Source organism: Bacillus rossius, chromosome 1 (assembly GCF_032445375.1).
Source record: "Bacillus rossius redtenbacheri isolate Brsri chromosome 1, Brsri_v3, whole genome shotgun sequence".
Classification (NCBI taxonomy): domain Eukaryota; kingdom Metazoa; phylum Arthropoda; class Insecta; order Phasmatodea; family Bacillidae; genus Bacillus; species Bacillus rossius.
The window spans coordinates 370019735-370044709 of NC_086330.1; the positions used below are offsets into that span (position 1 = coordinate 370019735).

The window sequence follows — 24975 nt, forward strand, 5'->3', positions numbered from 1 at the left end:
CCAAAAACCTATTCAGTTTTGGGCATTATGAAATGAACAGTGCGTCTGCAACAGGCATAACAAGATACTCTTTCACTACTCAGTCACTGCAGCCTGTCCACCTCGGTTAAGATTGTTGTGAATGTTCCAAGAGAACAATATGGGTTAAAATAAAAACCCTTCAACACTAGGCCTACGAGTCCACTATGTAAAGAAAAATAGTTTTGCTACCTCTCTTCTCTTTCACTTCTTTATAGTTAGAATAGATTTTTGGTTTTCGAGTTCTGTAGTGGATCCATCTGTATATCAATGTGTGTGTGTGCAAAGCTACGGCAAAATGAATGAAATTTCAAGGAATAATAATTCGGAAGACCCTGAAACTAAATAGATATTATGAGATGAAGTGCTGTGCTATTTGACTGCAAAATGGTTGTCCTCCTAACATACAAAATCATCACGTTAAATAAGATTTATCACAAAATGATGCAAATTAGTTTGAAACAATAATAAAGATAATAAAACAAACACTGTGAACAGTCTGACTGATTACACCAACAGTTATATGGGGGAGTTCCGAAGCAAATGGCTTGGACATCTGTGTGAGTCTAACACAGAAGCCATAAAATATAGATTGGCAAAATAAAAATACAAAAAATTTCAAGAATTCAATTACTTGAATAAAAAAAAAAACTTTTAATATCTTGTAATAGGTTCTGATTATAAATTTTTAATTCACGTACTGTTGAAATAATTTCTCTTGCTCTGATTTAATTGTAAAGTTCTTCCCCTAGCATTTCCACAAGCTTCTGCATCTTTCTGATTCAATTTCTTGTTTCTTCACTTGCTCTACTGTTTAACTGTTGGATGTTCTCTATAAAGGTAAGAGTTTGAGTTTTGGTACTCCAAACGTTTTCCTAATTTTTCTGCGTTAATGACGAGGTACAAAACGTTCTTCCGTGACTTAGCATCAATTAAAAAAATTATCATAAGCAGGAAACATTTAAATTAGAAAATTTAACACACAAATGTATGCATTTCTCTAATGGGAAAATATTGTAAAAATAGGATCTGGTCTAGTAAAACATTTTAATATTAGAAGTGACTGAACACACATGGAATAGACAAAAAATAAATACATATGGAGTAATCAAATCATTTTATATTTTATTATAATCATAAGAAATCCACAATTAAATATTATATGCTCACAATTCATAACTGATAAATGGATCAACATGTAAACAGTGCAGTTCCTAGATTACATTACACTGATTATGATAGTTTAAAGAAGTATTTACATTATTACAATGCCAAAAAACTTTTTTTATAAAGCTGATCATACAGAATTATACATGGCAAGTATGAAAACGGCACACTTTACGAATCGAGTAATATAGCTGCAAAACCAGCACAAACAGATACACGTACAACAATATACCATTGTACGGACCGAGTTAACACTTGGTTTTCCAGATCCCCTGGTACCTAGAATGAGCTGCAACACTAGATACACACTGCAATCTATTCCTGCTGCCGCTACTTTCAGTTAAGAATCTAGCTGGACAGCTGAGCCAGGCACTAACAGATAAATCAGTTCGACATTCTACACAGCATTCATACCTGCAAAATAAGTCAAAATTATGTTAAGGTACCATATTATTTCTTTGTATCAAAGTTTCTTAGGTAGTTTATAAAATTACTGAACAGGAGATAAAATGCAATATACCACATGCTTGCCTGACTTCAGACAGGATAACAATGAGTACGTAGCTAAAGGCTAGTTGGCTACACAATCATCAGCAACTGTAACATCATCCGTGCCATACTTCCCGTCACTGCTGCCATACTGGAACCATCATCCTTCTGGGCTCAGTCGCTTGTCCAACAAGAACCCCCACTGGTCCCCTGCCCTGTGATACCCACGGTTGTCCGAGACAGCCAACGTCAATGCTTCAGTACTGTAGCATCAGGCCGGCCCTACTTTGTTTCGTACTTCACGTGATATGTCGAGACACGTATAAATATTACAAGTCATTATTCATTAAACATTTTTCCCTCCTTACAAGTAGGTACCTGCTGTCAAAGCTTCTCGAGAAAATACACCAATAACTTTAAACTTTAAAATTAATTATACAGCATTCAACTGGTTTGATAGTTACCAGTACCAGTACCAGTACAAATGATGCTCCATTAGTGTGAAAAAAAAAGTTTCTTTGAGAGAAGAAACAAATTTACACATTAAAATAAAGTTAAACACACACCCACACACAGTCTTTTATCAGCAATTATTATACTGTTTTCTATTTTTTTTAAAATATTTTTAAATAAAAAGTTAGGTAGCACCATGTTTGTGTACATCTCCACACAGACCAAATATTAAGTTGCACAAGCAAGTGAAAATCATTAACATTTAATTTCCAGACATTCAATATAACATGTTAAAACTTGGTTTCAAACAATTAATTCAGAACAAGCTAAATACAATATTTGTCCATACAATATATGATATTAACAGTGTGTCAGTTAAATATGCAGTAGAGAGACTATTATCTTTTGTAATCAGTTAGTCACAATGGTCTGTCAATTGCTTCAACCAGTTATTTTTTATAAATAAGATTGTTAACATAAAGTGTAAATTAACCTTTTTGCAAAGAAAGGACTCGAAAATATGCATAAAAGTTGTAGTTTAAAATGAAATGTTTTTCTTATTTGCCCTAATACACCAAAAATGATAAGCAAAAAATTACCATAGTAAATTTGCTCATTTAACATTGGGTATTAAGCCAGGTGGAACCATACAAGAGCACACCCTACATCAGCCAAGCTGGATAATTAAGAGAGTGGGACGGAACTAGAAGGTACTTCTTCCAGCGCTCCAGACATGCCTTACTGTAAGGCAAGACACCTCAGACTGCTGTGTCTGCCGCATGAGCCACATGCTTAGCGCCTTCAGAGTTACGTTACCCGGTAAGAGCTTGCACTCCTAAGCTGAGCGAATTGCTCATTGTGACACATTGTGCATTCGTTGATGCACATCTTCAGCCATTGCTGTCTCCGTATTATCCTTTATCCCTCATGTTACTCGACACATTCCTACTTGGACAATATACACCCCTTGCTTCTAGCTTTACTCCACTGCCAACTGTTCCTTCAATCATTACCAACGGTTCCATTACCTTAGTCACCAGGTTGTTTTTTCCCTTCAACACTCCTTAAAAACCCCATTTCTACTGCCTGCATTCTGTTCTTATACGTACTTCTTATTTGTTGGTTATAAATGAGGTGTTCTGCTTTGAAATGGTCACAAAACCATCACTGAGAAGCTGCCTTGCCCCACTACACAACGGTGCTTGTTCCAGTACTGATCAAGAAATGGTAGCAGACATAGACACACGACTGAACCGCAACCAGCACAACACGGCCTCAGCTACCATGTAACTGCCCTGTACTACGCACGCACCAACTCGAACGTATCGTATTTACCCGCAGAATAGTCGCCCCTGCGTATGGATCGCAACTATAATTCGGGTCATAAAAATACAACTTTTTTTTCCCCGTAAGGGTTGCTCTCAAGTAAGAGTCACAACATATATCTGTCTGCAATAAAGTACAAGTAAAGTCTTTGTTTTACGTATCAGCTTATTGATGCATAATAAATACGGCACTGGTGTTCTGTTAACCCTCAGCCCTCTTTTTGTCTGATTCCTGTGCTGCTTTATTACTATGTAGAAAGGAGCGAGGCCAGCCCACTTTTCTCCGCCTCTCCCCTACTGCTTTACAACCCTTCCTAATGACTAAAGACAGCCCTGTATCCCTTACCAGCTATTTGCTATTGTATTTTTTTTAACCAGTTCTCTTCCAGAATAGAAAAAAAAGGCAGCAAGCTACCCTTTTTTGTCTCTTTCTTTTATAAAAACTAGCAGCACATTACAAACAACGAGAAATTCATTCATAGGGAGCTGAAGAAAGTGCGACTTTCAAAGAAACGATGGCTGTAGTTTTGTCATGGAATGTTACATTTGAAAGCTGAGGAATCACATGCAAAAAAACATTGTTGAGTCACAGTTGCATCTTAAAACCCCTGTCTTAATAGATACATGAAGATTGTGCCAGTTCACGGACATGTACAAGAGTGGAGCATGTTTGGGAGGGGGGGAGAACCGTCACCACCACTACATGGCCACGTGCACTCACAGAGAACACACACAGACTGGCGGGTTTATTTTGACATTCGCCCTCGTTCAGCCAAACGCCAGCCCAGCAAGTTACGTCACCCGCTGCCACCATGCCGGCTGGCCAATTGACGCGGCGGCCATCTAGACGTACCACAGTGGTGCCATTCAAGCACTGCTGAGATATTTTAACTAATCAATTTATACTTACTCGTAACATGCTTATTAAAAACCAACACAGGAGAGTTATTTTTACACACATACTCCAAACACACCGCAATTACACAGACCTTTTTGTTTTACCCAAAGTTATAAATTTGCGTAAGAATCGCTCTAACCTTTTTTAAACTAAAAATCTGCATACAATATGCAACCCATACGTGGGTAAATAAGGTACTGTCATTCTGATACGCCAATATAGCACCTGCATGAGAGCATAATGAATGTCTGCATAATATGGGCCACTCGCAGACCTTACAAATATGTGCGGAAAATTGATACGAATTATAAAAAAATAAAATGTTGTAACGAAAGCAAAATACAATGTTTTGAGTTTCCATTTGATGGAAATAGTTTTAAAATTGAAATAGATAAATGAGAATTTGAATTTTCTTAGAATGGTACTCATCGCTGTTTGACAGTTGGAAACAAGAGGCAGCCCCTCCGGCAATACACGACAACAGTCCGGAGAATAAACCTGAAGACAATCCCTAACTGTGTGTGAGAGTGCCTCGACGTTCAGACGCAGGGCTCGACGTAGTTGCCCGGGAAGAGGCCCGTGATGCCGTCCATGACGCCCTCCCACCAGCCGTCGTCGTTCTTCTTCAGCACGTAGATGACGGAGCTCTCCTGGAAGCTCAGCTCGTCCTCCTTGTCTGCGTAGTAGTCGTAGATGGCCACCACTGCGACACACACACACGCTCGTCCACGCTCCTGCATCCACTCTTTAACCCTGTGTTATGTTGGCTTATTGCTAGGGGCAATATTTCATGGTTTTATTTTCAGGGCAGTTTCCTTTTTAAAACAGTAGATTTCATTGTCATTTTTTATTTTATTTTTGTACATCACTTTTATTCATAAAAAACAATGTATTATTTAAAAAAATAAGATACTAAAGTATTTCTCAATAAATTCTCCTTTTGACTGACACATAATGCTCTTATTAAATAAAATCACTAGTAATAAGCATGGCTCGAACAGAACTACAGTAAAACCCCTTTTTTACAATATTCAAGGGGGTGTATGAAAATGTTGTAAAATGCGGGAAAGTGTAAAATAAGGGAAATGTGTAAAATTCTTTTTTTTTTGCCTGAAGAACTGTTATATTATAAGACCTAAACACAGTGTATTCTGGTATACACATAATTATTCATTATGAGTGTCTGATACATAGCTAAAAAGGGTTATTATACTACTAGTGGTGCACCGATATGACTTTACCGATTACCGATTCGATTACCGATTATGAGAGCAATAATCGGCAGATACCGATTCAGTTACCGATTATAATGAAGAAATTTTTTTAAGTGTAATAATGCACACAAAATTTTTCATTCCCATGTGAATTTAATAACAAGATTAGGTAAAATTGAGAATACCGTTATAAAAACAGTATAAAAATATATAAAATACACTATTAAGTCATTGAAATGGGAAATTAAATTAACTTCTATTTAAATAATTGTTATTGTAAACAACTTGAACTACAGTCTAATAATTGTAATTTACAATGGGCAAGTTTTTGTTGCGGAAAACTAGCATTATTATCGACTATCACATAAGGTTGCATCGAGAAATTACCGTTTAACAATGTAAACATGTTGCTTTATTTTGTTAATTTGAGTTTATAGAAAAATGTTTCCACCCTTCACTTTTTTTCTCCCTACTCGCCATCTCACTATAATTATATAAAAATGACTAAAAACCAATTCTAGCACATGTGATTTTATTTATGTTGACTGAATATATAAAATTATAAATACTTTTTCACTTTTCACGTCACATACAAATAACAAACTGATAATGTTACCAAAGACGCCCATAACGAGTTTGTAAAACGCAGTGATAAAAACTAGAAGGTATCGGGACCACGATTTTGAACCGCTACTACGACTCGAAAAGATCGATTGTCATAGAATCCACTGCAACTGTTTGTGGTATTTTGATTGTGTGCCATCTATTTTACTTCTCTGGGTGTACGTAATGTACAAGGCCACTAAACAAAAGACGAAACGTAAATAAACGTGTACGAAAAATGCATTTTTTTATTGTTTGAGGCAATGAGATTTATTAAACTTAACGAAATATCTGTAATTATGATATGACGCAGTTAGATGAATTTTGTAATATATACAAATATTACTGTATTTCGTCCTAAAATGTGTAACAAAATATTACACGGTAAAAACCTACTTAATTACGCCGGGACGTAAATAATCGGCAAAGTAATCGTTAAGATAATCGCCGATTACGATTAATCGGTAAGTAACCATAATCGCCGATTACGATTCATCGGTATCCGCATCGGTGCACCACTAATACTAACACTTAAGTCCCATACTATATATATTCTGTAGAGGGTAAAAATTGGTACAGTCTATGTACATACTTACTTACTTTAACTAGCAATTCATACTAACATTAGACATTCATAGGCTAAGAATATTAATAAAAATAATACAGATAGTAATAAAAGTTTACTAATGCAAAAGTTTAATTTTTAAATGTAAAAAAAAGAAACAACTCATACAGTCTACCTACACACACACAAGGTAAAGTCACAACTACATACTATATTAAATTCCAGTTTACAATTACTACAATATAGGTTATGAAAGAGGTTTAAAATTAATTTCAGTAAAAGCAAATAAGTATGTATAGGTCACAAAAAAGAATTTACAATTATATCAACATTATGTGAAAAAATCTGAAATTTTTGTTTGCTTTAATTGTTGGCTGCTCAGTTCTTCTATTTTTTTTGTCTATATGGTTCAGCTGGTCAAACAAACTGTCAGGACAGTTTAACCCAGAAAAAAAGTTTCACAAAACAGAAACTGCTTCGAGAGCTTCATGCTTGTGAGGCATAGGGATTTCTTCATCTTCATCTTCACCACCATCATCATCTTCAGGTTGCTGTTCCCTCATGTGCGAACTGACAATTTCATCAATTGATTGTACTTCTGTTGTTTGCACATGACTGTCAATATTGACAAAGTCGCTGAACAAACTACCTGTCTGAATTTTCTTCCAGTCTTCTTCCTCTATGCTGCTGCCTGGTTCAATGTCCTCATTTGTAGACACTGTTCCTGAGCTTGGGAAATCTGCCTTCCTGAAACAATTTGAAATTGTTGTTGATGCAACTTGTTTCCATGCATAGGCAATTTCATGCACTGCATCCAGAACATTAGATTCAACATTTTTTGGACAATCCTTTTCCTGTATTTTAACTTGAAGGCATGAATGATGCCCAAGTCCAAAGGTTGAAGCTCACTGGTGCAGTTCGCAGGGAAAAAAACAAGCTGTACATTCCTTACATTCAAGTTTTGAGGATGAGCTGGGCACTGGTCAAGAAACAGCAAAATTTTTCTTCCATTAACACCCATTGATGCATCCAGAGCACGCATTCGAAGATTTTTGACGTCATCCAGGCCTTTTGATTTGCCAAATATTTTGTTCGCAAAGTTTTTATGTTTTTAAAACACCTTGGTTTTTGTGCCTTCCCTATCACCAATGGCTGAAGTTTCTCACTGCCATCTGAATTGCTCATTAGCAAAACAGTGAACCTTTGTTTACTAAGTTTTCCACCATGACACTGCTCCCCTTTCAAACACAGTGTTTTGTCTGGGAGTAGAGAATAAAACAGGCCTGTTTCATCCGCATTAAAAATGTCTTTCGGTGCATACCCTTGTATGTAATTGGGTAACTGCTCTTGTTTCCACACTTCTACAGTTGTAGAGTCTACACTTCTACTTTCACCACATACTGCTTTATATACAAGGTTATGTCTTTGTTTGAAACGGTCAATCCAACCATTAGATGCACGAAACTCATCTAATATTCCTAGCTGTGTTGCTATAAATAGTGCCTTTTCTCTTAACAAAACACCATTTATTGGTACATTTGAGGCCCTTGCACCAACAAACCATTCCTTCAAAAGTACTTCAAGTTCCTCGTATTTCGATGCACGAACGTATTTTCGCTTCTTCGAAAAACTACCACACTGCGATGCACTTTCTTCTATCATGTCGCGACTTTTTCACAATTGTGTTCAGTGTTGAAATCGGGATGCCTGACCTCTCAGCGAGTGAAACACGAGTACCGACATGTTCGTCCACGCACTTTAAAAACTTAAGTTTTTCGTCAATCGATAATGTTTTACATTTTTTACCTGTTGCCATCTTTTTAAAAACACAGTAATTACAGGGGTAAAATACGTTTTTCCTTTCACGATACTGCCGACCACGTTGTCAATAACAGACTTGACAAAGATACATGCCGGAAATCCTGAATGTATAAGTTATTGATTAACAGTAGGGATTTCTATAAACTATAGCGCTAGCGTCACGTGCTAACGTTCTCGTGAAGTCCATGATTATACCAGTATTGGCAGCCTGTTAATACCGTTTTTAATAGAAGAGAACTTCGAAACATCGACGAGATATAGCGTTAGTATTCCCAACAGCAGTTAGGATTTTGTATTTCATACAAAAGTTATATCTTCAAAGGTAAGACGTCCATGACAAACACGGGAATAACGAATTTATGGAGGTCATTGCAAAAACAAACAGCGTAAATAGCGGGAAGTAGGTTATGGGATTGTTGTAATAAACGGGAATTAATTGCATTGCATCAAATGAGGTTAAAACGGGCCCAAAAAAAATGGTGCAAATAACGGGAAAACGTAAAAAGCGGTAATGTAAAATCGGGGTTCTACTGTACTTAAAAAAAGAAAAGTAAGTAATTAGCAAATATTTGTGTGCTGGAAAAATGTTTTACTGTCCTTTATGTACAAACGTGTTAGGTACTAACAAGAAATGCAAGATCAAGCAGTGCAAAATAATTTCTTTACAATTCATTTGGTTCATACATTTTGGTACGAAATTCATGCTAAATTCCTTAAATTAAATGAATTTACCATAGTAAAAGATAAAACTGTTGTAATTTGTGTTTTGTGAAATTGCTGATTTGATCTCACTGTTTTTATTTACATGATGTATTAACTTGCATTTCGGTGTAATGGTACATTGATACAGAGATTATGTTATGTTATTTATTGCCATTTTATGTGTTCCGTTTACCATTTTACCAGACTATTTCTATTGTTTACAATTGTGAAATGTAATGCCAACAACACATTATACTGTGCTCTGATTGGCCCTTCCCTTAATTCTTAGGGAAAAAAGATAAAATAAAACCCATCTCTGTTAAAGTCTTAAGTCATCATTTGATTCACACACGCGCGCCCCGTCAAAATTTCTACACGACAATCATAAACCGTTCCACTGGTATACACAAGAGGCATATATGTGAAGTACGCTACTAATTCTTAATTCATAATTCTTTAATTTTCAATCGTAAACCCACCTTAAACCTTTTCATCGATTAACATTACAGATCGCTAAGTGATTAGTTACAGAGAAGTACAAACTAACCCACAGCCGAAACTGAAAATTTCAAAAATTCGGTGTTTGATCAGCTATTTGAAAGGAAGTGAAACGTTGGGGGATCGCACAGGCCCACTGCTTGGCAACCCGACCTCCCGGCTGCGACACGCGACCGGGCCACCGGCACTCGAGGGGGGGGCACACATACCTTTCTCGATGTAGTTCTTGGGCACCCAGCCGGGCAGGTGGTCGTCGTCGGGCACGATGGGCAGCATGCGGCCCGGCTGCGGCCGCCCGAAGTGCAGGTGCTCGTCGTCGGGGGGCGGGGGGAGGGGCGGCGAGGCGTTGCCGGCGCCGTGCAGGCCCGCGCGGTGCGGCAGCGTGTGGGCGTGGTGCAGCACCTCCCCGGCCGAGGCTAGGGGCGACGGCGGCGCTGCAAGCACCACACAGTTAAGTTCAGTTGCACGCACAAAACGATTTCCCGTCCAATACACAGTTTAAGCGCAACAGCTGCAAATGATGGGTATTCAAGACTTACAGTCAAACATCATTTTGTTAAATGTTGCAATTTATAAATCGTTGTTTGCTTCGCTACTCGGACACCGCAACGTGATTAAACGACTGCAAGCTAAACAAAATAACTTTAACAGTTACATATTGCCAAAAAAAAATAAATAAATAAAAAAAAAAAAGTTCTGAGTTATGATGGATCACAAATTTGTTTCTGTGCTGTTAGCAAGCGTTGACTGACCGATATTCCCTTCACAGACACTGCCCGAGTTCATTCAATCAGCAGCTACACACCTTTGTGTTATCCAAAGTGGTGCAAGAATTCATGGGGAATAAAATATTAAGCCTTTGAAGCCTTTCAAAACAGTTTCTCATATGTCTACTGCATTTTAGATCATCCTCTAATATACAGGCACATAAGGAATACAAAGGTTTTATCGCATGATCACCACATTGTTATTTTAGGGCCTCAAAATTTCTTGCATAAAAAAATCACATGATGTTTTTGGTTCTGCTGTTAAATTCCGAGCACTTTGAGCAGGTAAACACTTAACATTGAACACAGGAAAATGCACCATGCAACAGCAATCAGTTTTCAAGTTACTGTCAGGCAGTGTGTTAGTTATAATGGGAAAATACAGTAATTACAATTACAGTAAAACTATTGTAAGATGTACACGCACAAAACGATTTCCCGTCCAATACGGTCAAAAGTTTTGGTCCCGTCATTTTCTCCATAAGATGTACGTTATTTTTTTCCCATGCAAGATGTTTCCCATGAACGTTTTTTCCCGTATAACACTATGTATTTTAAAGTTTAAATCCATTATTCATTAGGATATTACCACTTACTTAATTAATTAACAGAAATAAGAAGTTGACTTATGTGTAAATGTTCTTTTAAAGACGTTTTCAAACGTTATAACCTTTCTCCGTTTGTCGCTGCTGTATAGCACATACAAAAATGTAGCCAGCGCTAGTTGGTATCATTCATGTTTGGTTAAGTTCATGCCCGTACAGAGTGCACACATTTAGTCAAATATTAATAGGATAATAGCCCAAATACTTTCGTGGTGAGTACGACAACAATAGTTATTACACACGTTAGTTCATGCTCATCGATTTCGGTTTTATATTTTAAGTTGAACATATGTTTTTGTTGCATTGCTAATTAATTTAGTTTGTTTGGCATGGTTAAGTATATTTTGTTTTTTAATTAAATGTACATTCCATGCAATATGTTTTGATTTTATGAAAAACTTAACCTCAAAAAATACTTCTCTCACATAAAAATCACACACCTACTGTTCGAACTTGATTTTAGCATAAAATGTGCAAAGCTTATGCAATAAAACATGGTACAATATGGCCAAGAATTTAAGATGATTATGAGTATAGGATGATCCCAAATGTATGATGATCTTGAATGTATTACTGTCCTGAATGTATTACTGTTCTGAATGTATTACTAACCTGAATGTAAGACTATTTGAAATTTAAGACTATATCGAATGAAAGACTATCCCAAATGTAAAATGATGTTGAATGTAAACCCACTTCAAATATAAGAGACCTGGAATTCAAAGTGGATCTCATCCCAAAAGCATAAAAAAACCTTATTACAAGATGATTTTGAATGAAACACTTTGTAATGTAAGGTGAACTCAAATATAAAAACCTTAGTATAAGATGATTTTGAATAAAACACACTGTAATGTAAGGTGAACTCAAATATAAAATTATTTTAAATAGCCTCAATAGTTTAAATATACTTATCATTATTCAAAAGGACTTCAATATGAACTAACATTTCACTGTGGCTCAGTAAAAAAAAGCAGTATGCATGTTCCCTGCAAATACGTATAAAAATGGAAGTTACTGAGTGTGATTCATAATGAGATTTAATGTATTTACAAAAAAACCAACTACCAGTACAAAATAACAATGTAAAAACTTACCATAGCATACAATTGTTAGCAAGGGAAGGAAAAAAAAATAGCAATAACTACAAATAATTATTACGTACTATCATAACAAACAGAACATCATAGAACAGCATGATAGACTCTCAATAAATACATATTCAGCTAGTTCTGACCTTTGAAGCCTATGATTATGAAGAATAAAAAATGTGCAATTAATTCACAGCTCAGAACATAAATAGCATACATAGTGAATAATATCTGCAATTAAGTTTCAGTTTAGCACCAATTAGTAATGGTTCGCATCCCAAATTTTTCGATTTCAAATTCCAAAGAGTGCCTCAAATTCACCCCTCAAATCTGAATCTAGGTCTCAAGGGTTAAAAATGAAATTATGTATAAGTAATAAAATAAAATAAAAAGCTTAACGCTTCTTCATAGCAATTGTTTGGTGAAGTTAATGATTTTACAGTTTTTTTAATGTAGCTAACCTAAACCAAATGACTTATTTCACAGTATCAATATATTTGTAATCATACCTAACTAAACCATTTGATAAAATGATAAACATTTTCAAGTATCACAATACCCTCTTACAGAATAACCAGAAAACAGGAAAAAACGAAAAGAAAAAAACATTTCCAAGGGAGTTTATTTCTCGGAAACCTCTTTTCTTTAGAATCATAGACTTGAAAGGAACCAAAATTAATATGCATTAAAAATTTCAAACTGATCATGTATTTCCAATATTAATGGTATTTTGCTAGCATTTAGTCATAATCAAATTCATCATCACTAGGGCCTGGAATTTTTCGCGATCGCGAATTTTGCGAAAATTCGCGCGAATTTCGCATGAAAACGCGAAAAGTAAGTACATTCGCGAAAACCACAACATTTATATATTACACTGCGAATATATCCCCGAAAAGTACCATTACAGTAGAATCCGGCCAATGCGACCCCCCTCTGATGCGTCCATTCCGTTTATACAACCGTTTTTTGAGAAACCGTGAAAAATTTGAGCAGAGAAAGTCGAAAATTTGAGTAAAATCGGCTGAAAAACAAGTCTGTTACACTTTGTTGGGCGCTATGTGTTCACGTTTATCTTGGCGAGAGCTGTACTGTAAGCAGGCAGGCATACAAAAGACGGCTAAAAATAGATACCACCCCTCTAGACTGTCCACGCGGCAGTGTCTAGCCGAGCTCGGCGCGTTCCACTATCGCACGAAAAGCCATCTCAGCTGTCATGTTATCTTACCCGCCCGCACGAAAAGCCGTTGAGGTAGCTTCTGCGAGAGCATAAGAAACTGGTCCGGCCAGGCTGGCGGTAGCGGCGGCTTGACGTCATACGTGACGTGACGCTTACCTCTCCCATCCCCTGCCAATTATTCAAGGTTCATCCCTCCCAGAGCCACAAACCATGTAACAACGCCTCCCCCCCCCCCCCTTTTTTTCCAACTATCATTTCAACACATTCCCTATCTTAATTCAACCTTCTGCGTGATAAACTGTCAGCATCCTCCTCCCCTCCCACACCGCGTGCGACAAAAGCCAGGTTGTATAGTCCATTCTCGGTAAAATAAATATTTTTATGGGCTTATACAACTGCCCTTCGCCGTTAATAAATACTTTATAAGTTTAAGTTATTATGAAACAATTTGTTTATTAGTCACACAGCAGTTTCTGCTGAAAAATCACTAATACCTCGAATTTTATTGAATAGAAAAATTTAGCAGGGCCGTAAATATATTTATTTTACTGCATAGTTCCTTTTTCTGTATTCCAATGTGTTTTTATCATCTTTTTTTTTTACGCTGTGAAGGGACGTGGACAAGATAATTGCTTGAGCTGTCAAAATAAACATCGCTGACGGCAAGGGCGGGCGCGCATCCTGTCGGTCTGTCGCTGTGATTATCTACTCCAAAAACATGTCGCAGCATTTTAGGATAGCATTGTTCTTATATCTTTTGTTTATAGCCGAATGTTTTCTACCTGATCCACACAAGTTCCTTCGCCACGTTTTGAACGAAAATAACCACCAGCCGGCTAGCATAGCCGAACTCACGTGACGTGAAATCACTTAGTGTGAGTATTTATTGGAACCCATTGTTCAGGGTATGCGAGTCCGAGGTGTAAAATGAATTTAAAAAAGTTGTCTTTTTTACTCCATAGACTATTTGAATATGAAATCTATGCGAAAAAAAGGCGATTTTTTTATGTATTTGGATATATCGAGGGGGGGGGGGGGGGAAGAGAGAATTGGCCGGAATTCTCTATTGCGGCCATTCCGTTTATAAGTCCGTTTTTCCGGGAACCGTGAGGGGTCGCATCAGCTGGATTCTACGTATTTGCAGATCACTTATACTCACGTAAGGTTAAAGTATCATTTAACCCAAAAAATTCCATTGACAAACACCTAAATTCGGCTAAGCATGTGGCATCGGCAGCCGAAAAAAAAAGAAAATTTGTAGTTGCAAACATCTATAGCAACGTGTCTGTTTTGTGTAACTGTTTTGGATTTAATTGGCTGTTATTATGCATATTAGTCTTATTCCTAGTATCCATGGATTGTTTATTAAATATGTAAACTATTATATTCAATAACTGCACAATTTAGTTAACATTTAAAATACCGGTAAAATTTTCATTGCATAACGAAAATACCGACTTTAAACCACCGCTTTTCTAATTTGAAAGTACCGCTTTTTGCATACTGAAAACACCGAAATTTTCCAGGCCCTAATCATCACTGAATAACGAAGAGGCCATTGTAAAAATACTTCCACAAATGATTCTATCAGGCATGAAAATAAATCCACGCAATTGCTTATCTGCATAAAATTTGTTGAGCTGCTGGATGTAATGGATATGTTATCACTATTAAATATAAAGTTGTAGGAAAAGTACAGTTGGTTTTTAAAACATGGTTCAGTATCAGTGCAGCTGGACTCACGGGGCAGGCTGCTGTGGTCGCCGGCGTAGGAGGCGGGCGGTGGCGGGGGGTGCGGTATGGGGTGCACCATGCCCACCTGGGGCGGCGACATGGGCGGAGAGGGGTGGGCCAGGGTGTGCTGGTGAGCGGAGGGCGGCATGGGCAGCGTGCTGTAGCCGGGGCCCCTCTCCCGCCGCGGATGTCCCAGCGGGTAGTTCGGGGCGTAGTGGCTCGGAACCTGCCGTGCACTTGTGTGAGTACAAGCTCCGTAGCTTCAGAACACTTCATACGAGAACACAGTTTCTCAATCGGAAAGGAAAGCTTCATATATACAGCCTTGCGTATAACAACAAAATTTTAATTTTCATTCAAATATTTTTCTCCATCGAGTTTGGTTACAGCGGTTAGCGATGGTCTGGTCACCCGTGAAGTCACGACACTGGTGCTTGGTACAAATGAACAGTTCCTTCTATATACAGATCTGAACTTACTCTATCTAATTAAAACAGAGCAAATGCTGCCTTTTTTCAAACTTCAATGGACAGCTATCATAGAAATAGGAAATCATACATTTAGAAAGAATCCCTATTGATATACATATAACCAGTGAACAAAACTCTAACTTCATTACACACAACTGGAGACTCAAAATTCTTATACAGTAGAACCATGTTATAATGTTTTTCAAGGGAGCAAAAGAAAAAAACATTATAAGCAGGAAAACGTTATAAGCAGGAAATCTCAATTTAGCACTTAACAATGTTCGAGCTTTGTACCAATGGACTCACCAAGCTATGTAAACAACTTTAATGTTAAAACCAAAGATAGTATACTTGATACATGAATTTTCTGAAACAAGCCAACAATTTTTCAACTTCGTCTTGTTCCCTGGTTAAATTTTGTTTGTCTTTAAAGATACACTGCCACATTTTTTGTAAAATTGTCTCACGATTCATGATGACAACATTAAGAGTGAGAACGTCTACTCTTTCACCACCAGAAAATGTTTAATTTTGGGATTCCTACGTATGAATGAAAAAAAAAAAAAATTTGTAAGCAATAGAAAACACTTTTAGTTATGCCCTCGCTCAATGGTTGGCAACTTAAATATCGTAGGACTATGTACGTGCATCTGAATACCCACTGGAATGGCAAGGAAGAGAAGAGTTGACTAAGGGTGCCAACTGACACACAACTATGAACATTGTGTACCTTCAGTATATTGCATAAAATTGTATTTTAACAAACTTCATGTATTGTATGGCAGTGATTGTAAACATAAACATACATAAAGGAAACTTTTTATCGTAAGTGTTGGAATAATTTGGTTTTAAAACATTTTTTCCCCATTTATTGAATGTTAGAAAGCAAACATTATAAGCAGGAAATTACACTATTTATGAACGTTATATGCAGGAAATAAATACATTGTCCTTATGGGAGAAATAATGGGACTTTAAAAATATGACACTATAAGCAGGAAAACATTATATGCAGGAACATTATAACAGGGTTCTACTGTACCTAATATAAGTATACAGTAGAACCCCGATTTTGCGAACACGGATTTAACGAAAACAGCGATTTAACGTAAAGGTTTTCAGGAACCATCAAAAAACACCAATTTATTAAAATAATAATATAGATTTCCAAAAAATGAAAGTAAATTGTAACGGAAACTTATTAAAAAAATACACTCTGTGGTGTCAGTAATAGAATGGAGGTACTATATATTAATATGTGCCTTTGCATCATCTGTCCAATCACGAAAAAATAAAAAAAAATTGTTCAAATTGCTTAAAAACTCCGGGCGCTGTAACTGAATTGCGTAGGTGCGTGCCATTGCGCGCGCCTGGACAGATAGACTGTCCGCGACACATGACGTCATGAAGGGTTTCTTTGTCCGCATCCCCCTCCCCCTTCCTTGACCCTGGCTTGACTCACCACGTTATCTTCCAATCACGCCCGCATAGCCAATAATCACACGTTTCCAAATATTCCTTTTCCCATCCTCCAGGTTTCTTCAACTTGTGACCACGTCACACCAATACGCCATTATTATTCTCAGTAAGAGCTTTGTGCGGGTGTTTAGTATTTGGAATACATTTTTTATAAGTGCTGTTCGGACTTTGATGTTTTGGAGTAGATAATCACAGCGACAGACCGACAGGATGCGCTCCCGCCCTTGCCGTCAACGATGTTTATTTTGACAGCTCAAGCAATTATCTTTCTCACGTCCCTTCGCAGCGGGGGAAAAAAAAAAAAAAAAAACGTTGGAATGCAGATGGAAAAGTAACTATGCATTAAAATAAATATATTTACGGCCCTGCTAAATTTTTCTATTCAATAAAATTCGAGGTATTAGTGATTTTTCAGCAGAAACTGCTGTGTGACTAATAAACAAATTGTATCATAATAACTTAAACTTATAAAGTATTTATTAACGGCGAAGGACAGTCGTATAAGCCCATAAAAATATTTATTTTACCGAGAATGGACTATACAACCTGGCTTTTGTCGCACGCGGTGTGGGAGGGGAGGAGGATGCTGACAGTTTCTCACACAGAAGTTTGTAATAAGGGAGGGAATTTGTTGAAATGTTAGTTGATAAAAAGGGAGGGGGGGGGGGGGGTTACATGGTTTGTAGCTCTGGGAGGGATGAGCCTTGAAGAATTAGCAGGGGATGGGAGAGGTAAGCGTCACGTCATATGACGTCAAGCCACCGCTACCGCCAGCCTGGCCGGACGGTAGAAGCTACCACAGCGGCTTTTCGTGTGTGCGGGCAGGTAAGATAACATGGCAGCTGAGACGGCTTTTCGTGCGATAGTGGAAACGCCGAACTCAGCTAGACACTGCCGTGTGCATCGGCGGGATTCTACTGTACATGACTTTATTTACTGTTTTTGGATATCGGCTTTGTTACGTTTTTTTGACGATTCGTTTATGTTACTGGTATTAGAACTGGACAAAACTGGGACACGGGCGGTGGAGCTTTTATTTTTTTTTTCCGCTAAGCTCGCGTCTATTGGCTGGCTGCTGATGGAAGGTCACGAGTCTGGGCGGAGAGTTGAGTGAGTTATACAGCGCATGCGCAGCTCAGCGAACAGAGAGAGCCAGCCGGCGGCTACGCCACGCCGTAACAACAGCTGACTGAGTACAATTAATTACCTTTCTCCGCGTACGCGCGCTATTTCCATCAATTTGCGGCCATTTTTTTAAAAATTTTTTTACTGTGACACAATGTGTATGTAGTTCGTATTTGTTATAAACGCTGCAGGTTGCGACTGTATTTTAATAAACTTTAACGTATTTCTTACACTTTTCATATATTTTTTTGCCTAATTTTTCACGTTTTCTGAAAATCTGTACGTACGACTGAGGTGTTCGTACGAACCGGGGGCCGTACGAGCGAGATAAAACACATTGAAGACGGAAAGTTGACAAAGTCTGAGATAGCACGGCAGCACAAGATATCGCCGTCGACCCTGTCTACGATATGGAAACGTAGGGACGCGATTATGAGTGCGGGGGTCATTGAAAATCGGTAAATCGGATTTAACGAAACATCGATTTAGAGTAAACATTTTCGGTAACCATAGCACTTCGTTAAATCGGGGTTCTACTGTATTTGATTATGATAACTCGCTATTTCATGGGTTATTTTTATTTGTTTTTCTTATTGCAAAATAATATTTTTCACAGGACTTGTCAGGGAAGAGATTGATGATGAACGATAACGTACAGAGGCTCCAAACCAACAAGGTGTGACGCACCTGGGGTGGGGCGATGGCGGGAGGAGTGCGGTACTCCCGGGACCCCTTGCTGAGGCTGCCGCCAGTGCGCGTGGCCTGCGGGGGCGTGGGGGGCTTGGTGGTGGGGGCGGGGCCCACCACGGGCGCCACGCCGCCCATCACAGCACTGGTCGACACGGAGCCCAGGGACTGGATGCTGCCCTGGCTGGAGCCGCGCTGCTTGATGCGCGGCGTGCCGCCCGTGCCGCTCTTCACGCCGTGCCCGATGTCGTCCAGGGCTGCGCTCAACGCCACACCCTCAACTAGGTGCTACTACCAGCGTGCAACAATGAACATGCACTCCACATTTACATTACGTGTTCTAGAATACACATACAATAAGTTCAAGGAATTTTCCTTAAGAATTAAAAATATAATTTCCTAACAAAAAAAATATTAATCTCAAAATATGTTGAGGGTTGCTGTGTACTTTTTTTATTTGTGCGACTTGGTGCCTTCTTGCACCATCCGTTGGACCTTGGAACAGTGCTGCGATCTTCGGACTAAACGGACAGTTATGCATCATCATGGCGTTTGTTCGAATGTTGATGTATGTGCTCGAACAGAATATACAAATAATGGACTCTCAAAAACTTCATACAATAAAAAATAAATAAATAATTACAAAATAACACAGTTAAATGTTGTAAAAACTGGTTATTCCAATTAGTACTTGCCTGCATTTCTTAAATATATTAACTCATTAGATTTGGTTCAAACATTACAAAAAAAAAAAAAAACCTTGAAGGTCAAATAATCACTGCTAGCCAAATTGAGCTTTAAAAAAAACACACACACAAATTTTCCAAGGCAAAGTTTGATTGTAACAGTTTAAAAACTCACCAGTGAAGTCAATCGGCTTGCGTACGTATTTGATTGGCTTCTCGGGGTTAGCCGGGGCAATTATTTTGTACTGTCGAGAAGTGGTTTTGTTTGCCGTGAGCACGCCGATCTCCCTGCGAGCCACCTTCTCCTTGTGGATCATCACAGTCTGGAAACACATTCGCACACTTCAACACCCACCTGCGAACCATTATTACATAGCAAATAAATACACAAACAATACATGTACTAAATAAATTGTACCCAGAAAATACACGTTTTTAATGTCTACGAAAATTTGTTTTCCGATATTGACAAACAATGTCCTTAAAGGTAAAGAAGGTTTTGACATTTAATGTTTATGCATGTACGCACACTACAGGACACTATGACCACACACACGGCACGACTTAAGTCAGATCTAAATAAATTCAAATTCTAATTCTATTTCACAACCCTACTGTGTGGATATAAAAATAAACTAATGAAATTGCTAAAAACAAAAGTGTTAAAGATTAAACTTAAACTCAACTACGTATTATAAAATGTACAAATGAAAAAGTTATTATAAAATACACAAATGTACACTAACAAACTACAAAACCCTTAAGACGGAATATGACCGTTCTCTGCACATATTATCTTCACATTCCACTAGCAAAATTTGTTAAGAGTTGAGACTTGCAGTAGCTAATAATTTAAAAAAAAAATCAACATAATTCCATTTATTTTTATATATGATTTACAGGTACGTAATTTGTAATTTATTCTGAAACCACAAGGCATTTCTAATCCTGTCCCTTTTATTAATTATTTTTTCCGAAATTCTAAATTCCGTTTACCTCAAGTTTTAGATCAAATGACTTGTGATTTTTTTTTAAACAGCTAAAGTTGAGTCCCGTTAATCCAAACACTGCTAATCCAAACAAGTTTCTGGGTGGAAACAAAATATTTAAAAAATCAATTTTTTTTTGGATTTTAAAAATTGGTTTATGTAATTATCCACATGTTTAGTGATTTTGTGCTTTTAAAAGTGTTAGGCTGTGATACATGATTACTAAACACTTACAGAAAGGTGTTCTACTACGTGCTGCCGTTGCAATACGGCAATTATTCAGCTAATCCGAGAATTAGTTAATATTATTTAATACCGATTTTTGCCAAGATGGTACAAAAATATTTTTCCCCGTAACTTACTGGTACGCCTGTATGGCACGCACCTGCGCCACGTGGTTCATCTGGCTCTCCATGTCGGCCAGCTGCGACGACTGCAAGTCCAGCAGCTGCAGGAAGTTGTACGCCAGCGTGTTGATCTGGTACGCCACGCTCGCCAGCGACTGTGTCGTGTAGTTCTTGGTGTCCTCCAGCGCCCCACGCTTGTTCTCCGACTGCGAAGACACGCCCCGCCAGCTCCACTCCCGCTCCCTGCCCCCGACCCCCACCTCCGCAGCTACTGCGGGGTGTTGAAGGGGCCATCTGTGTCAGTGAGGAGGGACGAGCTGGTGCTTTAAGCTCGGTGTCACCTCTGTGGACTGGAGCGCATTCTCCTCCTCGTGAATAGGGTTACTGTGAGATCCGAGTGGCAACCATAAAATTATATAGTGGAGAACTGAAGACAACGTTATAATGCACACCCTTCAGTGCTTTTGAGAATCTGTGTTGGATTTGTAAATAGTGCTTACCCTAGATTTATATTAACTAATCCAAGTGTTGGACGCTTCAAAATTCAAATATGGCGCCATTTTTCTGCCATTAACTCAAGCGATCCTGGTGGCCACCAGGAAAGACTCACTGGTTCATCTGGTACCGGCATCATCGGACGTCCGGCTATCGTTTTTGACTTTCATGTTATCTCGTTATCTGGTAACAGTTTCAGTACGAAACAATCTGTTCTTGGCATTTCATGTCCAACAATTATTCTGAACACATGTTTTAGCCATTTTCAATCTTCTGAAAATAAAGTTTAAAAACAACATGTGGAAAATGGACTACGCATCCATCCTAACCGTAGTTTTAAATGCTTTTCGTAAACAGACACCACTAGGATATATTGACCAATTTTCAAATCGCATGGCTAAGATCTGCACACCGTAGGTGGGGTTCTTAAATTAACATTTTTGGAAGCCTTGTCGAAGATCTACTTTCACCTATCTGTGTGTGTAGCCTTTCACTCAGAGCCTTATACATACGTTGGTATTTAGAGATGTAATAAAAAAAACTACAAACATAATATTTCTTATGCTTGCACTGTTACCGCCTGGTTTTTATTATCATGCTCCAGAGTGGAGCTATCTGGAGTTATTTCACTCTGACAACTTTAGATTGCACAACATTTACACCAGGATATGAACATTGGGCATTTACCAGGGTACAAAGTTAGATCCTGTGGTTTGCCGAACAAAAAAAAAATTAAATAATATTTTAGCACTGCAATCTATGACTAAAAAAAGTATCAAACCCACACTTTATAATTTGTTAACCAAATTCATGATAGCGGGATATGATTTTCCTTTCGGTGATTTTACATATTTGGCTTGTCAAATGAGGAATGGGAAAGTCACTGGACAATGTCACCATTTATAATTAATGCTCTCGAGTCCATTAGATAAAATTTGAAATGAAATAAAACAAAATTTAATGGTCCTTTAGTAATGTTTCAACATCTTCTGCCATGTCATAGAAAGCATTGACGTTGGTGGAGTGAATTGTACCAATGTGTTGATCATGTGCAACTATAAAATTGTCAGACACAAACACAACTCTTAAAACCTTTGGTGAGCTCCCTCTGATACAATTCCACAGTCATGACCCGCAAGGGGTAAGTTCGACTGAAATATAAGCTTATATGCACTTGATCACGAAGTGACTTCACGAGGACTGTCTGAACTCAAAGTGATTTGCAGTTGTGCAAGTAAACAAACACGTGTACTTCTTGCATACGTACAGGTAAGCATTTAGTAGGTTATATCTGATAAAACACGTAAGTAATTTAAAGCTTAGTAAAATCTTTTTGATTTTATATTTTACCTATATGAACAATTTTAATGAAAAATATGTTTATATGGAAAATTCAACACATACATTAACTATTAGTAAGTAACTTAAAGGCAGAATCTTAAAGTAGGTTGCTACAAATTTGTGTGTCAGAAATGAGGCGTACAAAATTACTGATTTCAATAATCCTGAAGAAGACCCTTTTTTTTTAAAAAAAAATGAAAGTTTTTTTTTTATATAATTTATCCAGATTTTGAATTGGAAACGCATAACCAACAGATCAACTATTTACTTATTTTTTTTAATGTGGCAAACCTAACATACCCAATTGTTCACACAATTCTCAAGTATTTTGAATATATAAATCTAACTTAACCACACATTAAAATATTTAACTACTGGTAAGTTACTTCTAAGAGAAGACCTTGTTATATTATACATACATGTATTATACGTCACAAAGAAAAAAAAGTATTTTAGAAATTTTTTTTCTTCAGAAAAGTGGCTCCCCTTCAGAAATATGTTAATTTCAGTTAGGCATTTTTGTTGTAATTAAATTTATTGATAGGAAAAAAAAATAAAAACAACCAGTTCTGCTTGCTAATAGCCTAACATCTAGGGAGGCCAAACACTTCACGTGTAAAAATTGTTTGAGAACAAACACCCCACCACTCTTGCCGACTGTTAACACAAAAATTACCTGAAAGTAGTTGTCCTCGCAGTACTCCGCGACCCGCTCCAGGTTGGTGTGGCTGTCAGCGAGGCTGCTGCGGCCCTCCGGTATCTCTGTGGTGAGCAGTGCTGCCAACTCTGCCATGTTGTCAGAGTCGCTTCCCAAGCCAGACTCCCGGCTGGGGTCCATGATCCCTTTGCACGAGACACAACTTTAGTGAGGCAACTCAGTGAGGAATAAGGATATTTTGGCATAACTATTTTCAATATGTAGCTAATAACATAGGCTAAAGCTAGAATTTTCCTCGTTATCCAATTCAACTAGGTAACCTACAAACATTTTAAATTGAAGTGTTAACCAAAGACATAGTTAAGTTGACAGAAATACTGTTCTTGCAAATTAAAAATGTTAAATACTGTGGACTACAACCATGCTATCAATGTTATAGACAGTTTAGTAGGTGGTAACATTAACAGCAGTAGAACAATTCGGGAGGGATGGGCCAAGAAACAGAGCTCATGTGATGCTCATCAAGCCAAGGGCATAGCAAGGGCAGCAGTATAGGGCAGAAGGAAGCGTGATGAGTCACAGGTACGGGAAGGTAGAGGGAGGCGAAACCAGTGGCGTAGCCAGGATTTGTGTATGGGGGGTGTTAAGAAGCATGGCTCCCCCCTCCCCCCCCCCCCCCCGTATTAAAGCGGGGGGTCCGGGGGTCCTCCCCCGGGAAAATTTGGATTTTAAGGTGTAAAATAGTGCAATTTAGCAGTTTTCGGTACTTAAATTTAAATATTGTAATGGTAAAAATTTTATTAATTTTAATATGAAATTTGTTTGAGTGATGAATACGAAATTAATTAAAGTCTTGGTGCTAAGGGGGGGGGGAGGGTTGGAACCCCTAAACCCCCCCCCTGGCACCTCCCCTGGGCGAAACATACAAGTCATCATAGATGTCAGAAGCATTAGGAACACTACAGCAGAGTACAAGGAAGGTTTACAGGCTAGTAGGACTGTTCAATATGATCCAGGAAGGAGACAGCTATGAGCAGAGTATGGCTGAAAAAAAAGAGGGAGGAACAAACAATGGAGGTGTTTGGGAAGAACGTTTTTAGTAATAACCTGAAGGGTTTGTGAGAAATAACATGCGGTTTGAAACTTCCCGCCACCAGGTAAAAGATCTTTAGCAAGTGATACAAAAATGCAGTTCCTCAAAAAAAATTATAAATTTCGGATACTCTGCTACCAAAATCTGTCGGCACTGTTAAACATAGAAAAAAGTTAAATAAACGCTGTAACAACGCAAAACGCAAACTCAATAATAATTATTATTATCATAATTATATTTAGCGAGATTCTGTTTAATAACTAGTTTAGTACAGTTTCAACTACAGAGAGAACAACGCCCTTAACGGATATTTTCAGCTAAAAATGGTCATCCCCTCCAATAAAATCAAAATATGCCGAAAATATACTAAATTGTATCGTACCACCAGTCATAAAGGAACTCCACATCTTGACAGTTTAAACGAACAATTATCCAACTAAACAAATACTTCTTCGGTAACTTTTATGCTATCACC

General features: G+C 37.9%; 1 protein-coding gene across 1 annotated transcript; it reads right to left on the reverse strand.

Annotated features, from left to right (window-relative positions):
* Positions 1-1123: 1123 nt before the first annotated feature.
* On the reverse strand, positions 1124-24975 carry LOC134528433 (abl interactor 2). The gene is made up of 8 exons (XM_063362041.1): positions 24883-24975; positions 23426-23592; positions 20952-21119; positions 19753-19900; positions 18892-19148; positions 15140-15356; positions 9963-10187; positions 1124-5053 (listed from the first exon to the last, which is right to left on the reverse strand). The coding sequence occupies exons 1-8, from the start codon at positions 24905-24907 to the stop codon at positions 4890-4892; spliced, it is 1371 nt and encodes a 456-aa protein (XP_063218111.1). The 5' UTR covers positions 24908-24975; the 3' UTR covers positions 1124-4889.